Source organism: Neomonachus schauinslandi, chromosome 3 (genome assembly GCF_002201575.2).
Source record: "Neomonachus schauinslandi chromosome 3, ASM220157v2, whole genome shotgun sequence".
NCBI lineage: Eukaryota > Metazoa > Chordata > Mammalia > Carnivora > Phocidae > Neomonachus > Neomonachus schauinslandi.
In genome coordinates this window covers 76,728,075-76,746,074 of record NC_058405.1, presented here as the reverse complement: position 1 = coordinate 76,746,074, position 18,000 = coordinate 76,728,075, and the positions used below count along the sequence as shown (strand labels likewise).

Genomic DNA, 18,000 nt, shown 5'->3' with positions numbered 1-18,000 from the left:
TCATTCACTCATTCCCTTAAGGCCTCTATTATGTGCCTATTATTTGTCAGTTACCCTATTTTAGGGACATAGCAATGAACAAGACTCACATAGAGTTTACATTCAAAGGAGGAGGAGTCAAAAAACAGGTGAATAATCAAAACAGATTCCCAGGAGTGATGGGTATTAAGGAGGGCATGTACTGCATGGAGCACTGGGTGTTTTATGAAAACAATGAATCATGGATCATTACATCAAAAACTAATGATGTATGGTGACTAACATAACATAATAAAATAAAATAAAATTTAAAAAAAATTAGAGGGAGTTAAGGACTACCCTCATAATGGAATTGCTACTGGCTCTCCTGTAAGCCACAACAAAATTGCCTTAAATGGATATTAAGGTTTTTCCCATTTTATGTAAGTGTGAACAAAAGCTTTCTATGAAAGGTAGAATAATGACCTCCAAATATGTTCATGTCCTAATCCCTGGAAACTTATATGGTAAAAAGGATTTTGCAGTTGTGATTATGTTAAGGCCTTTGAGATGGGGGCATTGTCCTGTATTCCCCAGTGGGCCCGGTGTAATCACAAGGTCCTTATGAAGGGCAAGCAGCAGGGTTAGAGTCAGAGAAGGAGCTGAGGCAACATAAATAGAGGCTGTAGCCAAGGAGTGTGGGCAGCCTCTGGAAGCTGGAAAAAAGAAGGAACAGATTTTCCCTAGACCCTCCCGAAGGAATATAAACCTGCCCACACTTTGATTTTTAGCCCCCAAAGACCCATTTTTGGACTTCTGACCTCCAAAACTGTAAGATAATAAAACTGTGTTGGTTTAAGCCACCAGATTTGTGATAATATGTTACACCAGCAATAGGAAACTCTATGTAGGAACAGAAATATGTAGCAGTTGGAAACCCTGTGTACACACATTCTTGGAAAGCTATTCTTACCCATCTGTAACGATGCTGTAAAGTAGTGTACTTGCTATAAATTCAGACTCCCTGGCCACCCTTCCCAATCCAATTGCAGTCTCTCAGCCTGTGCTTCACAGAAATTCTGGAGTTGCCACCATTATTACAGATAATGATCAGCACTTTGAAATAAGTATAATAGCCGGAGGCAATGGAAAGTGACCTGAGTGCCCAGAGAATACTTCTCTGAAGAAATGACATGTGAGCTGCCACTGAAAGCTACGAAGGAAACAGCAGAGTGTTTCAGGTAGAGAGAATGCCCAGGACAGAGGTCCTGAGGTGAGTTAACCTGGTCAATTAAAGAGCAGATGGAGCACTGCAAGCAAAAGACAAAATGGTAGTAGTAGATGATGTTGAAGAAGTAAGCAAAGGCCATTTGTGGAGAATCTGGCAGGTGACAGAGGAGTTCAGATATTCTCAGCGTGGGGAAGAGCCGTTAGAAGGTTTGAAAGAACAGAATGCTAAGAGCTAGCTTTCATTTTGCATATTTGACTACTGGGTAGAGCATGGTTTCTGGAAGGAAAGAAGGGAAACTTGTTTCACAGTAATGCAGGTAAGAGAGTTTGTGGTGGCTTGAACTAGTGTGGGGGCAAGAGGAGTGGACACATTCGGGATACATTTTAAGGCAGAGCCGATAAGATATGAGAAATTTGAAGGGAAAAGAGAAGAAGCAAGGATGATTCCTTGGACTTTGGAGCAACTGCATGCATGAGGTAGACTCTAATGTCAGGAAGACTGAGGAGCTCAAAGAAATGAGCAAATAAGTTATGCCAGTTATGACATCAGTAAGCATTTAGGTTTTGAATAATGTAGATTGTCCTGAGTATTTGAAAATCCTATGTGATGAATAGCACAGTTTTATATAATCAAATAGAACATAGGAAAATCCAATTGTTGAGTGGGAGTGAGATTTAAAGAATTATTTCAGACTATGACTTATTTTAATAAGGACACTTCCAAACCATTTCTAAAAATAAACATAACACCTTTGCATAAAAAAGTCCCAGAGGAAAATATTTTATGTTCTGATTCATCATTTTACTGCATTTACAATCAGGAAAGTCTTAATAATCTCTAATCTTCACTTTATAAATTAAAAACACTTTCTTCTTTCCACCGTTGTGAAGTGAAATAAAAAATAATTCTTTAAAATCTCCTCATAGAGTTGAAATTGTTATGAAAGCTCTTAGTCTAGTTTACATGAAACAATGAACACTTGTAAACATTTGTATGCACGTATACATTCTGATTGTTCTCGGAAGTAGGTTAATACTGGGGAAATTTATTATAGGCAAAAATTAGCGTGGTAGGTATCTTGAAGAGAACCTTTAATTCTGAGTAATTTAGCAAGTGAAAAAAGATGTGATTTAATTATTTGACATAAAAACTAAATAATTGGATTCCATTTTTAGAAAGATACATAGGTATCAGCTTGATTTTCCTCCCACTGAATCTTATAAAAACTTGGTAAGTCGATTATTTTAGTTTGATGCTTCAATTCCAAGATTAACCCTGCAGAATTTTGAAAGTTGTCTGTATATATTAAATGTATTGATTAAAATCTGAAAATATGGTCACTGGATTTCAGATGAATTGGCAGTATCTAAACTATTTTGAATGATAGATTAAATATCACTCTGTGCTTGAAATAGTGACATGTTTCAAAGTAATATTCAGTTCTTTTTAAAACTCATCTTAATTCTGGAAATTTATTATTGGGGTAAAAAGTATTATCTTGTTGGACTTGTAGTAAATCAGTATTGACAAACAAATTCTCTGTTTCTGTCTCTGTGTCCCTCCCTCTCTCCCCCTCTCCCCCTCCTTCCTCCCCTCCCTCTCTATCTCTCCACACTCCATCTCTCCCTTTCTCTCTCTACTTCCCTGTCTCTGTGTCTCTCTGACCCTCCCTCTCTCCCTCACCCCCTCCCTCTCCCTTTTCCAACCCTCCCCCTACCCCGTGGCAGATGGTCCGTGAACAGTACACTACAACCACAGAAGGCACCCACATACAGAGGCCAGAGAACCAGTGTGTCTACACAATTGGCATTTATGGCTGGAGAAAGCGTTGCCTCTACTTATTTGTTCTTCTTTTACTCATCATCCTCCTTGTGAATTTTGCTCTTACAATTTGGATTCTTAAAGTGATGTGGTTTTCCCCAGTAAGTAGCTTCCTTTCCTGGTAAGCATGTTCTTGTTCTGTTTGTTGTATCACTTCATCCATATTGTATTGGTGGAAGCCTCTTTTAATGGAATTAATGTTTGTTTTCTGTCCAGATCAGAATTCTCAGTAGCAAAGTATTTATACATTTACTCTTTCTTAATTTCACTATGAACTATAGGGTGTTGGGTTTTTTTATTTTCTATTGCAATTTTTTATGTTATTCACTCCCTCTACATGTGGGAAAATTGTATCACTCGAGTTCGTGGTTGACTGAGTCAAAAGTGTGTAATGATTATTTAATCCATTATTATGTAAAATTCTATAAATCATGTTTTCTAATCTCATTAGTCCGTAAATACTAACCATCCAGGTGCTACTTTCTCATTCTTTTAAAAATTTCGTTTTAATATACAATAAATTCATGTCCACTCAACATTTAACAAAAGATTTGAGCAGATATAACACTAGTAGTCCTAAGGAATTCATAGTCTATTTTAAACAGCCTCATGTTTTCAAGATAGCTGGGTAATTTTATATGCTTTGATAATATTTTGTATACTTTTTGAAAAAAATATTCATTTAACATGAAAATGTCTTAATTTTGCTAGATAGTCATAGTGAGAAAAATACTGCAGTGAACATCACAGGTAGGTCAGTTTGTTCCTTACATGCATCTTGAAGGTGTGATACAGGCATGTGCTATATCCAGAACAATAGTTGTAGCAATCAGTCTGACATGGCTTCCTTTGATGAGTCTCCTTCACTTTCTATGCAAGGATTTCTTTCCTGCCGTTGTTCTATAGCCACTAGGCACATTATTTATTTTGCTGACATAAGTAAGTATTTACATTTTTCTGTATTCAAAGAGGTAAAATACCAATCCAATCAAAATATAGCTTAAAATGTGTTAATATATTTAATATATGTTTAATATAAACACTTATTATAAGTTATATTTAAATACTATATACATAATATGTTTAAATTAGCCAAATATAAGTTGTGATTTCTTCTTTAAAATTTACAAAAACCATATTTTTACAGCATCACCATAGTATTTAGTTCCCTTGGACACCTTTACTTAGCTAGCACGGCATATGGTATGCATGTGCTGTACATCACCTTCATTTTATCTCTAAATTTATTTTAATATTTTTTGGAGAGTGAACTGAGATTGAAGTCCTCAAATTATAAACTATGGGATCTCTCAGGGATGCCTCCTGACTAAAGGACCTGCACCCACCCGCAGTGTGCTCCTCAGTTATGCAGAATGTAGAGAGAAATTGACTAGGAAAAAGACCCTTAGAATGGCCCGGGAGAAAGAAGCCATCCCAGGGCCCTGCAGGTGCGGAGGATGGCCAAATTTAAAAGTCCCTTGACATCAGGGACCATGAGTTCTATCAGTCACCTGGTCATCTTGGCACATGTTTGGCACTTGGTAAATATATCTTGAATGAATGCAGATGGGCATTATGTTAGAAGTGTATATGAATTAACTTTATAAACTATGTGAATGGGAAGTGATAGTATATTTTGTGCTCTTGTCTTGTATAGCACTGAAAACAAGTGTGGGATATTATAAATTTCAATTGCATTAAACTAAATTGTGCCAGCAGCTGAGTCCACTTCAACTTAGGATAGCTACTCACAGAAACCAGCAAATGTTTTCCTGCCATTGCTGCCCCTGTCCAGGGCCTGCGCTTTCTAGTGAGATAGAGTCAGCATGCATGGTGTCTCCTTCCACATTAGGGACCTGTTGCTAATTCAGGGTGCTTTAGTGCCCCTTTCAACAAAATTAGATGAACATACACTTATATTCATGGATCAAAAGGGAAGACCCACAAAAAGATTATTCTGCAGAAAGTGCCAACATTTGATCAAAAGATGATGGGTAGACTTTGGGTCATTCTTCTCAAAGTGAGATGATATAAATGATGTAATTCTCATATGTGTGTGAGCTTGATCCCTTGCTTTGGGAATGTCCCATGCTTTATAAGGCTGGACGTTGTAAATTAATTTATGCTCTAATTTTTTCTGAGTTTGAAAGATCTCTCTCTATAGAAGATTTAGTTTCGTTTTTATTTTATTCATATATAAACCGGTATTCTTTCTTGAATGCATACATGCCAAGGAAGCAACATGACTATAAAGGAAGATTTCAAGAGCTTTGGTACTGAAATGATAAAGTCAGATAGGGCTCTCAACATTTGCAGGGAGCTATAGAATTTTGACCATGTAACAGCTAGTATATAACTCTCTACCTAAATTATAATAACCTATCTATCACCTAACAGTCATTAGGGTAGACTGAAAACCTTAATTTGCCAAATTAGCAGAGTTTAGAAGACTTTCTCTGCTTAGATCCCCAACATAGAGTAATGTCAGGTTTATTAACTTCCATATACTATCATTTCAGTGCACTTGTCACCTCATCATACTTTAATATTTTACTATAGAAAACAGTAAAGCCAATCACCAGTAACATATCTTAAAATGCCAAGATCAAATTACAGGGGAAAACAAGTAAAAAATCACAAAAGGAAAACACAAGGATGCCAAAGAAGATGGAGACTTCAAACAGAGGTTAAATGTCGACAAGAGAACTAATCTGAATGCAATGAAACCAAGCCTTAAACAGCTTTGATGTGCCTGGCATGGATGGGTTCCAGAGACCCCAGATCTTGAGTAGCTCACCAGGGTAACTCCACTCTTAGAACTGCAACTTCATGTAACAGAATTTTACATAATTTCTATGTATGACATCTGTTGAATATAAAGTCATATTTAGGAAATCATAACAACTAATGCCAAACATAAAGGTTCTAGAATATTCTGTGTTGGTCATCATAATAGCTAAATCCGTTAGTCAGGAAAGTGGACATTAAAAGAAATCAGTGCAGTGAAGTGGCTAATTCCCTTTTTCCCTTTTTATAGTTCCTTCTATAAAACTAATATACAATATTAGTTTTAGTTCTAGTGTTCATGGTTATAAAATGATATCCATGAGTCTTATCAGTAAATATGTTAAAACAAGGCATCTTTAATTTTTAATGACCCAGATTCTTTTTAAAAACCTTTATGGTTGTTTATTTACTTGCATTTAATGAATATAATTTTAACAAGATAAGATTAATGATTCCAAGCTAAAAAAAAAAACAACACATTAATGCTGAAAGTTAAATTTCTTTAGATACTTTATTTGGAGGAAAAAAGGGTATGAGTAATCAAAGCAGAATTGTTAATACTGAATATCAGAATTAAACTTATAGTTCTCCTATAGTGGTTCTCAACCCTCTCGGGAGCTCCCTGGGTGAAATCTGAAATTGGCCCTCAAACACAGAGTCAGGGAGAGACCAAGGGAAGAAGCAGGCTACTCCAGTAAACCTCATTACACATATCTCTTTACTGGTCTTACTAGCAAATATGTTGAATAGCATTACATTTCTAAAATGAAATTAATTCGAAAAGAAAAAATGACATGTAAAATACTGAAATTGAAATCATTTCTGTCTGTGTCAATCCCTGCTCATTTATTGAAGAGATCAAATTTAGCCAAAACAAATCACTTGTACTAGAATACTTTCCGCTAGAATGTTTCAAAATTCCACAGATGTGAGTTTTAATAGATTGGGCAGGGGTTTTATTTAAAAATATTTTACTGCAGGGGCGCCTGGGTGGCTCAGTCATTAAGCGTCAGCCTTCGGCTCATGTCATGATCCCAGGGTCCTGGGATCGAGCCCCGCATCGGGCTCCCTACTTAGGGGGAAGCCTGCTTCTCCCTCTCCCACTCCCCCTTCTTGTGTTCCCTCTCTCGCTGTCTCTCTCTGTCAAATAAATAAATAAAATCTTAAAAAAAAAATTTTTTTTAATATATTACTGCAGTAGAAAATGAAAGAAGAATTTCTATCATATGTTTAGCAACCGTTACAATAGTGTATTTTAAGATGACTCTGTTCTTAGATCAAAGTATGTTCAGCAACATACTTTGTCTCTGGGAATCGCTGAGAGACAGGCACAGGCAGGTGCCCCCAAGAGCTACCAAGGTCTTGGGGGATCTTGAGCTCAGTCTCTTCTTTGTTTGCTCAGCTCCCTCTGGGCTCCCTCTGGTTGTTTCCTTAGAAAAAGGCAGTGTGTTGTCAACTGCAGGGAGCCTCTAACAAAATCGGTCCTGACCACAAAGGAATGAAGTCTCTGCTCACAGGAGAACAGCATGTTAAGAGTGAAGGCAGTGAAATTTTATCTGACCCATAGATGGCAGAAGAGATTTTCACTTCTTCGCTGTACCTGTCTACCATGCTCGACACCTCCACTTAGCGATGTTTTGCCATTTGTCTTCTGCCTGCCTTTGCAGAGAACCATGCTGGTGGCCCAAGAGCAGGCTGGCAGCCTCGTGTGCTCCATCCTTGCCCTTGCCTAAGCCTGGCCCACATGGTCATCACATTGTCAGTGATCTGATGTTGATTACTGATGCTGCCTCCCTCTCTTTGCCATCCATTTTTCACACCAATGGAAATTAGGATTGAAAGAAAAACATGAGACGGTGGCATTTTAAAGCAGCACCTTGACATTTTCTCAAATTATTTCTATCTTTCTAAAAAGAATTATATTACATCAGTGCTTGCCAGTCTAAAAACCAAATTGAAATGTTTGATTTATGTCTTAGTCATAATAGAGTGGGATTGATCCAGAGGTCACAGACGGTAAGAATATGCACTAACTTAATGGCATTTTCTTTCTAAGAAGTCAAGATATTATTAAGCCTGAGTTGAGAGGAGGAAAATAAACCTCGAGCTATTCCAAGTACACAGGAATTTCATTATCCCTGGTATCAGGAGCAAAAATCCTATTATCACTGGTGTCTAGAGATACAAATCGCACCATAGTTTTAATTTCTATCTCAAGGATATTCCTTCAACTTTCTTTTTTATTAAAATTTTTCTGTAAATGATTTAAACATATTTTAACAATTGGGAAATAAGAAAGCAAAAGCACAGGGTCTCACAAGCTCTTGTCTTGCTGCGTAGTGATAGTCATCAGCTTAACCCGGATACGAGATTCACACTCCTGTCGTGGGGGTATTATAGCAAAGTAAATGTGCTCAAATATAAATGTATTTACTTGTTTCCCTTTTCCACCAATAATATAAAACTGATAATGTCTTTGGGTAACATAATTTTTTTCTCACGAATGCTAATGAAGATAATTTCTTGTAATTTATAAACCAACCTAATTTATTTGTTAAAGTGTTACTTGTTTAAAAAAACAAAAACCGACTCTTAGAGGGACTGTAAGAGAGTGGAAAAGAACATTAGCTTAGGAGTCAGACTGGGTAAGAATCTTGGTTTTAGTTAAGATTAAGTTCAAGCTATGATTTTCTAATTGTGTACACACACACACAATGTACTGTTTGTGATTATTTATGTTACTTAGACGCTCAGTTTAAACTTGGCACAAAATTATGAACTCCTTTCGCCAAAGTGTTCTTTATTCTGTGTTGAGCAAAAAATGAGCGTACTTGTCATCCTGTGAAACTTCTCACTGTAAAAATACCAGGGAAAGTCAAACTGAGACAAAAATCATCACTCCCTTGGTCAAATATGGGTCTCTGCATGGATGCTGTAGTTGCTGTTAGCATAATGAGCAGGGAATTAAAACCATAACTAAATCAGTAACTAAAGCTGTTTGGTCACGAGTCACCATAGCTATATAGCCATAGGCTTGAACTGTATGCAACCATCAAACGTGGAAGTTAGACCAATTTCAGGTATTCTATCTGCACAATGTATGAAATAACAGCATTTCAAAGATAACCATACTCAAAAAAAAAAAAAAAATGAGACACACAGAGGGGATTATTTATCTTGTCTTAAGAATTAATATTAGAGGGGCGCCCGGGTGGCTCAGTCGGTTGAGTGTCTGCCTTTGGCTCAGGTCATGATCCCAGGGTCCTGGGATCGAGCCCCGCATCGGGCTCCCTGCTCGGCGGGAGCCTGCTTCTCCCTCTCCCTCTGCCTGCTGCTCTGCCTACTTGTGCTCTCTCTATCTTTCTGTCAAATAAATAAATAAAATCTTCAAAAAAACAACAACTAAAAACACATAAGTTTATCTATAAGAAAAAAAAAAGAATTAATATTAGACTCTTCAATGTCTTTCTCCATGGTAATCTTTCTATGACCAAGCTCATCATTGCCATTCCATTAAATAATCTAAAACTCTTTAAAAATGAACTGAAGTCCTACCTTTCTATCTTGGCCCAGATCAAATCCCACACCGTCTGAGAGACATTTTCCAATTTCTCTAATAATACACTTTAATCAGGCCTCATTCTGAACTCTCAAAGCTGTCCGTACTATTAGTGTATCTTTTTATGTCAGAGAAACTTCTTGAGGGGCCAGTAGAGCTTTGTAATTTTTTTTTTTTAATCGTATCACCGTATCACAGTGCCTTGCACATAATTTAGGTACCCGGTTAAATACTTTATGGTCCTAAAAAATGAGAAGAAATGAAAGAGAACTTTCACATATGTGTATGAAATTAGCTATGATCAAGAAGGAACACAAATTCAGTACTAGGTTGATTACACAAAATCACCGTAGGATTTACAGATGGGTGGTTGGATCCAAGATTACACATCAAAAATTTGTTAATCTGTTATTTTGTTCATAGAATCTGATACTGAATGGACCATGACATTCCCTCACAAATTCTCAATTTCTTTGTAAATGCACTTGAATAAATTGTGTATCCTTAAAGTTGTTTCCCCCAATTTTCTGAGATGTAGATGTGGTTCGTAGAACATTGACTTTTCTTAGTATGCAAATGTCCAAGTGAGTGGCAGCAAAAGCATCTGATCTCTAGTAGAGTTCTCAGCTGTTAGTTGTCTAAAACAATATGGACTGGGGTGTCTGCGTGGCTCAGTTGGTTAAGCATCTGCCTTCGGCTTAGGTCATGATCCCAGGGTCAGGATCCCTGCTCAGCTGGGAGCCTGCTTTTCACTCTCCCTCTGCCTGCCACTCCCACTGCTTGTGCACTCTCCCTCTCTCTCTGTCAAATAAATAAATAAATAAATAAATAAATAAATAAATAAATAAATAAAATAAAATAAATAAACAATGTGGACCAATCGATTTAATGTAGGCTCCTCATGCTGGTCAACCTGATGCTCTTACTTTAATCCCCAAATATATACTGCTTGAATCACCTGGTCTGAGTTTCACCACACTATTGGTGATATATACAGAAGCACATTCAAGCACTCTGGAAATTCTGGTTTTAATGTCTGGGTAGTAGAAAATGGTGATGATTGTAACAGCGATAACAACTTTGTGTAGTGCTTTAGAATGTGTAAAGTACTTTCAAATATATAAAGCATTACAAACGTATGCATATATAACGTCTCTTTATAATGCCACCTTTTCCAAGTAGCAAATTCAGGGACCACCATTCAGATTATTTATGATATGAGGAGCGGTTTTAACTTGATTCCTCTCCCCAAACACCCAGTTTTATGAACACCATTTACAGAATAATCTGTTTTTTTGGTTTTGAAAACTTTTATTAAGTTTAATGTTTATAAGTTTTGTATGCATTTTTGAAAGAAAAAAGACTTGAGAAACAAGAAATTACCCCTAATATAACTATCCAGATGTAACTCGGTATCACTTTTGCTGCATATCCTTCTAATTGCATAATCCTGTGTTTCCCATTAGTTACTATGCTTCCTTTATCATATAACAAGCTCTTATGAGTTGAATCTACTTCAGAGCTATATGCTTCATCTACCTGTTTGTTACTTCTTTTGACAGTGTTTTAGAACCCAATTTTAATTATGCTAAATTTATTATTGTTTTCATATATATAAGAGGGCAAATCATTCCTCCTTCCTTTTAACCTTCCAGGTGTTCTGGGCACTATGGCCTGATTATTCTTTTTGTCTTTGCGGTATATTATGAATGATTTCAAATACGTAGCTTAAAAATACAAAATTCTTCATGAAGTTGCATGTCATCTTCATAAAGTACCATGCTAATCTTTTCTCATTTTTTGTTGTATTATCTGTGCTGCTAAAGGACATACCATCTCATAATTCTTGAGTCTTTTATGCTCCTTCAGTCTCTTCCTGTCTCTCAAACTGCTGTTCTCTTGTGGTGCCTTCTCTCCTATTTCCTTCCCTGGGTCCTTTTATTAGCTCTACTTTACAAGGTAGAAAAGAAGAAGGTCTGTATATTTTTTCCTAGGACCTTGTCTCCTGCTACCACATGATAGGCACCACTCTATAAATCTAGGTGTACCTTAACTGAATTGTCAGAAATTTAAAATTTTTCTGAGATCACAGAGTGAGAAAATAAGAATTAGAATTTGCATCCATTTCATTTGATTTGAAATCAGCCCTTTTTTCACTCAACCACACCACATGGGATATCATATATAATGGTTGTAAAAAGAAATAGTTGACCAGCATTCTTCCCTAACATGATAAAGAATATTTACCACTAACCAGCAGCCAAAAACATACTTACTACTGAAACCCTAGAGGCATTTCCTTCGAAGACAAAAACAAGAAAAGTATGTCTGATAGCACTACTGTATTCTACCTTTTTTTTCTGGAAGTTTGACAAAGGCAATAAGACCACTTGTTAAATAAGGGATAGAAATCGCTAAACAGCAGATGATTTGAGGGAAAACAATTACTTGCAAATAATTATTGTGTTATAAAGTCCAGAAGAATTAAATGAAAAACTACCAAAACAAATACGAAAGTTTACAATATGTTAGGTAATAAAATGAGGTACAAAATGTCATGTTTAGCACACACCCATGCTCTAGTCCAAACTAGTTAGAAAATGTATTAGAAGAAGAATCACACTTCATATTGCAATAATACGCAAATTCCCAAGGACTCTCAATTTGCTGAAATATGCTTTCCTGGCAGTCCTGAAAGGAATCCTGAGTAAAAGGGTATATACAGCTGGATGGAAAGACTTCATGTTAGCTTCATTAATAACAAAGAATAACAAGGGAAAGCTTGCTCTAGTAAACATTTATTTGTTCACTTTTCTAAAAATGTTATATTTAATTAAAATGTTTTAAAAATACGAATAAGTTACATAATTTGCAATGTTTTAATTTACTTTAAATTTACTTTAAAACATTGCAAATTATGTAACTTATTTGTTAAATTAATAATATAAATATATTATTAAACTGATAAATTAAAAATTTTGAACTTGGTCAATGGAAATGGGTAGTAAACTCAGATATGTTCTATCAACTTCAAAGTCATTCTTGGGCAGTAACCAATATTTTGTCATACACTGAGCTGACTTTGCTGCTTAAATGAAGATTGAACATGTCATACTTATTTGTGTTTATTTTCTCTCATGAAAGATATTGTCCTGATTCTGTTGTACAAATATGGCAATATATTTGAAAAATGTAAGTTAATGGGAAAGTGGGAGCATTACTTTATGAGCCTATGGAAAACTCAGGAAACTTATTCTGCTTTTAGGTATTGCAATGATACAGTAGGAAAATTATGAGCCAAAAAATTGTGCATGTTGTAGAATTGCCAGAGTATCTGTATATTGTATATTTACACTTATGAAAGGTTTTTATTAGGTGGTACTTTGGATCATTCCTAGGATTGCTTTTAATGTCTAAATGGAATTATCCATTTCCATCAGAAAACAAGTTTTCTATCAAAGAAGTTATTTTCAGGGGATTTTTTGCTTATTTATAACTGTAATTATATTAAAGGGATTTTTCTTCTAGGAGAGAATATATTTTTAACTTGTTTTGGAAATCAATAGAAGATATAATTCAGTTGAAATTAAATTTATTCTATAGCAAGATGCTGGGAAATGTGAATTTCATTAAATAAAGTATACCCAGAACTGGTTTCTATACATATTTCTAGAGGCTCACATAGTCTTACTCTTGACAAGTCAGAGGATCAACTCAACCAAACTTTATCCTTTCTTCTGATGAACCCAAACAAAAATTTATTATCTAATCTTTTGTGTGATTTACAAGGAACAAAGATCGAAAGCTCATAAGATATAAAAAATTGAGAACTCAGTCTCTTTGCGGGTATTTGAAAATAGATAAGACAATCACTGATTATTCTGGGACTATTCCCAGAATCCATCTTTACATAGATATACTTATATTATTTTTTAAATATTTATTTATTCATTTTAGGGAGGGAGAGAGAGTGCACATGAATGGATGGAGGGGTAGGGGGAGAGAATCTCCAGCGGACTCCCTGCTGAGAGGGGAACCAGACCTGGGGCTAGCTAGAACTCATGACCCTTGAGATCATGACCTGAGCCAAAACCAAGAGTCCGATGCTTAACTGACTGAACCACCAGGTGCCCCAAATATACTTACTTTAACTTCTCATTAAATTCTAGGAACCCCCATCTGTAGTATGAAAACTCAATTATCACCGTAAAATTGAGAGAAAATTTTATAAAAATCCTATCATTTGAAGAGTGAATTTATGTCATCAATCTATCACTATGTTTTAGAATATAGTCAGATAAAATACTATAAACATTCATTCATGAAATAATTCTTCCTGTTTCTAAGGAACAAATTCTTATGAACTAGAACAACTTACATTTGGTGCCTAAATTTTTTACTAGCATCCTAGCAAGAAAGAAAAGTTGTGTAGAAAACTACCAGAAATAACTGAAAAAAACAAAAACCTGAGGTAAGCAAAGAATAGTTATGAGAATAATTAATGATAAAGAAAGTTGGATTTGTATTTATATTACTTCTCAAATATTGGCATGAAGTTATCAAAGCACAACAAGGTTAAAAGCTTTTTTTTAACGATTTATTTATTAGAAAGAGAGAGCACAAGTGGGAGGGGCAGAGGGAAAGGAAGAGAGAAAGCAGACTCCATGCTGAGCGTGGAGCCAACTCAGGGCTCAATCTCACAATGCAGAGATCATGACCTGAGCTGAAACCAAGAGTCAGACACTTAACCGACTGCACCACTCAGGAACCCCTAAGTTAAAAGCTTTTTAAAATCACTGCAACATCCCCCAAAATGCAAAATTTCTTACTATGCACCATTTATCATCCTTTACTGTGAATACTGAAGTAATACCAATTATTAGCCTATAAATTTTTTAAACATATACTGAGCAACTAACATAAGCAATGTGCTGTGTATCATGGATCTTGCAGTTGCAGAGGCCATTCAATCATTGAACACGTTGTTGTTTTCTACTGCATGTAAGGTACAGTGCTAGCTGCCAAATACAGATTGGATTTACAAAACTATCAGGGCAGTAGAGGTCTAGGTATATGTAACAATGTGATAAGGTTTCTATGAGACACATGGTCAAATTTTTGTAAAAATCCAGAAGAAAGACTTACAATGGCCTGAGGAGATCAGAAAAGGCTTCAACAGGACTTAGATGATTTGGGGATGCAATAAGGATGAGATGCAATGGTTGAAGAGAGGTTGTTGAGTGAGAAGTTTATCGTCACTAAAACATAAGACTCAGAGAGGAAGGGTGGAAGATGAAGCTGTAGAAGTAGTCAGGGATCAAGTATAAGAGCCTGGTATATCAGTAGCTCATTTGTATTTTATTGTGTACACCGGTTGAAAACCATCACAGGTTTTTTGGTTTTGGTTTTTTTTTTTTTAACTCTTTTAAATTTTATTATGTTATGTTAGTAACCATACAATACATCATTAGTTTTTGATGTGGCGATCCACGATCCATTGTTTTCGTATAACACCCAGTGCTCCATGCAGTACGTAATCACAGGTTTTTAAAGAGGGAAGTAAACTGTTAGATTAGTATGTGTGTATGTATTTGTGGGGGGGAGCAGAGGGAGAGAGAGAATCTTAAGGAGGCTCCACACTCAGTGCGGAGCCCAACACAGGACTTGATCTGACAGCTCTGAGATGTTAGATTTGTATTTAAAGAAATTATTTTAGGAACACTAAGGAGGGGTACTGAAGTGGATAAAGATGAGTATGAGGGCTTAACATATATTAAGTATATACATAGTGCCAAGGATGAAACTCCAAGAAACACCAACTTTTAACAAGAAAGCATAGGATGACATAGTCTATCTGGTCTAATGTGCAATTTAAGTGTAAGAAATAAGTGCCAAAGGAACAGTCAAAGTTCTAAGATAATAAAACAAACAGAATTGTCCTAAGCCTCAAGGGTAGGTAGTGTTAAGAATTACGGGTTGGTCAACAGTCTCAAATGTTACAGAATTTTCCAGTAAAATGAGAATTGAGAATGGGCATTGGATTTATTAATAACAAAGTTATCAGGGACTTTATGAAGAGCAATTTCAATAGAATGATGATGGTGGAGGCCAGACTGTAATGGTGCAGAGACTAAGTGGGAGTTGAGGCAGTGGGAATTGAGTGTGAACTCTAACAGAATGGGAGTCATACATTATGTGTATATTCAGCTTTCATAGAAACCACCAATTTTTCAAAGTGGTTTACTGATTTATACCAGCAGGATATGAGAGTCCTAGCTGCTCCATATCCACTTGCTCCTCACTAACACTTGATATTTTCTATAATTTTTTCATGCTTATTGAGGTAGAATTGACAAATAAAATTGGAAGACATTTAAAATGTACAACATGATGATATGATGCACACATACATTGTGAAGGGACTCCCCACAAGTGAGTTAACGTATCCATCACCTTCCATATTTACCTTTTGTGTGTGAGAGAGAGTAAGTTCTACTCTATTAGCAAATTTAAATTACAGAATACAGTGTTATCAACTACAGTCACCACGTTAACAGTAGATCCTGAGATTCTATTCAGGTCTTTTAACTGAAAGCTTGTACCTTTTTACCAACCTCTTCCTACTTCCCCCCATACCCTAGGCCTTGGCAACCACTTTTCTACTATCTGTTTCTATGAATTTGATTTCCCCCCTTTTTAGATTTCACATAAAGACATACTATGCACTTTCTCTGTATGACCTATTACCCCAGCATTATACCCTCCAAGTTCATCCATGTTGTTATAAATGACAGGATTTTCTTCTTTTTTAAGACTAAAAAATATTCCATTGTTTTAATATACCACATGAGAACAATGTATAATCTGCTGCTGTTGGATCGAATGTCTATCTGGTCTAATGTACAATTTAAGTACACTTTTCTCTTATTGATTTTCTGTCTGAATGATGCATCCATTGTTGAAAGTAGAATATTGAGGTTCCCTGCTATTATTATATTGCTATCTATTTCTCCCTTCAGATCTGTAGGTACTGCAATGTTGGGTGCATATTTACTAATGGTATATCCTCTTGATGAATTGACCTCTTTAGCATCATATAATGACCTTCTTCATCTCTTGTTACAGTCCTTGACTTACGGTCTGTTTTTTCTGATATAAGAATATCCTTTTGGTTTCCATTTGCATGGAATATCTTTTTTCTATCCTTCCACTTTCAGTCTATATGTATCCTTAAAGCTGAAGTGAGTCTCTTGTAGGCAGCATATAGTTGACTCTTGTTTTGTTGTGTTATCCATTAAGCCACTCTGTGTCTTTTGATTGTAAAATTTAGTCCATTTACATTTAAAGTAATTATTGGTAGGTATTAATTTAGGATTGTCATTTTGTTAACTGTATTCTGGTTGTGTTTTGGAATTCCTTTGGCTCCCTTTTTCCTCTCTTGTTTTCTTCCTTCAGGATTTAATAATTTTTCATAGTGTTCTGCTTAGATTCCTTTATCTTTTGTGAATCTACTATAGGTTTTGGCATTGGTTCCCATAAGGCTTACAAAAGCATAGTTATAGGGGTGCCTGGGTTTCTCTGTCTGGTAAGTGTCTGACTCTTGATTTCAGCTCAGGTCTTGATCTCAAAGCCATGAGATTGAGCCCTGCATCAGGCTCCATGATGAGTGTGGAGATTCCTTAAGATTCTCTCTCTTCCACACCCTGCTCATGCTCAGTCTCTCTGTCTCTCTAACAAAACAAACAAAAAGCATAGTTATAACCGTCTATTACTTTTTTTTAAAGAAAGTTAAGAGTTTTATTGGAGCTCAGGTTAGGACAACTGCCTCTGATACACAATCTTCACAAAGGAGAGAGTGCTCTAGGGAAGGAACATTTGGTACAGAGTTATGTGTGTTTTTTACATAAAGAGTTACAAATCGGGGTGCCTGGGTGGCTCAGTCGTTAAGCATCTGCCTTTGGTTCAAGTCATGATCCCAGTGTCCTGGGATCGAGCCTACATTGGGCTCCCTGCTCGGTGGGGAGCCTGCTTCTCCCTCTCCCACTCCCCCTGCTTGTGTTCCCTCTCTAGCTGTCTCTCTCTGTCAAATAAATAAATAAAATCTTAAAAAAAAAAAGAGAAATCAACATGATGAAGGACATTCCAGAAAGTTACAGATTTTATCTTTTTTTAAATTTTAATTCCAATATAGTTAATACACAACATTACATTAGTTTCAGGTGTACAATGTGATGTTTCAACAATTCCATACATCACCCAGTGCACATCATGAAAGTGCACTCCTTAATCCTCATCATCTATTTCACCCATCCCAGCACCCACTTTCCCTCTGGTAACCATCATATATAGTTAAGAGACTGTTGCTTGGTTTCTCTCTCTCTCTCTCTTTTTCTCTCTCTTTTTTTCCTTTGCTCATTTGTTTGTTTCTTAAATTCCACATATAAGTGAAACCATATGGTATTTGTCTTTCTCTGACTGACTTATTTCACTTACCATTATACTCTTTAGCTCCATCCATGTTATTGTAAATGGCAAGATTTCATTCATTTTATGGCTGAATAATATTCCATTGTATATACATACCACATCTTTATTCATTCATCTATCAATAGACACTTGGGCTGCTTCCATAATTTGATTATTG

The 18,000-nt window shown here is 36.0% G+C and overlaps 1 protein-coding gene across 1 annotated transcript in view; it reads left to right on the top strand.

The window, feature by feature from the left end:
• The window catches only part of SGCG (sarcoglycan gamma), a 122,515-nt gene that overhangs the window by 46,688 nt on the left and 57,827 nt on the right, over positions 1–18,000 (top strand). Inside the window, exon 2 of the mRNA XM_021678228.2 lies at positions 2,917–3,111. Within this exon, the coding sequence (XP_021533903.1) occupies positions 2,917–3,111 (195 nt within the window). The remainder of the gene's footprint in view (positions 1–2,916; positions 3,112–18,000) is intronic.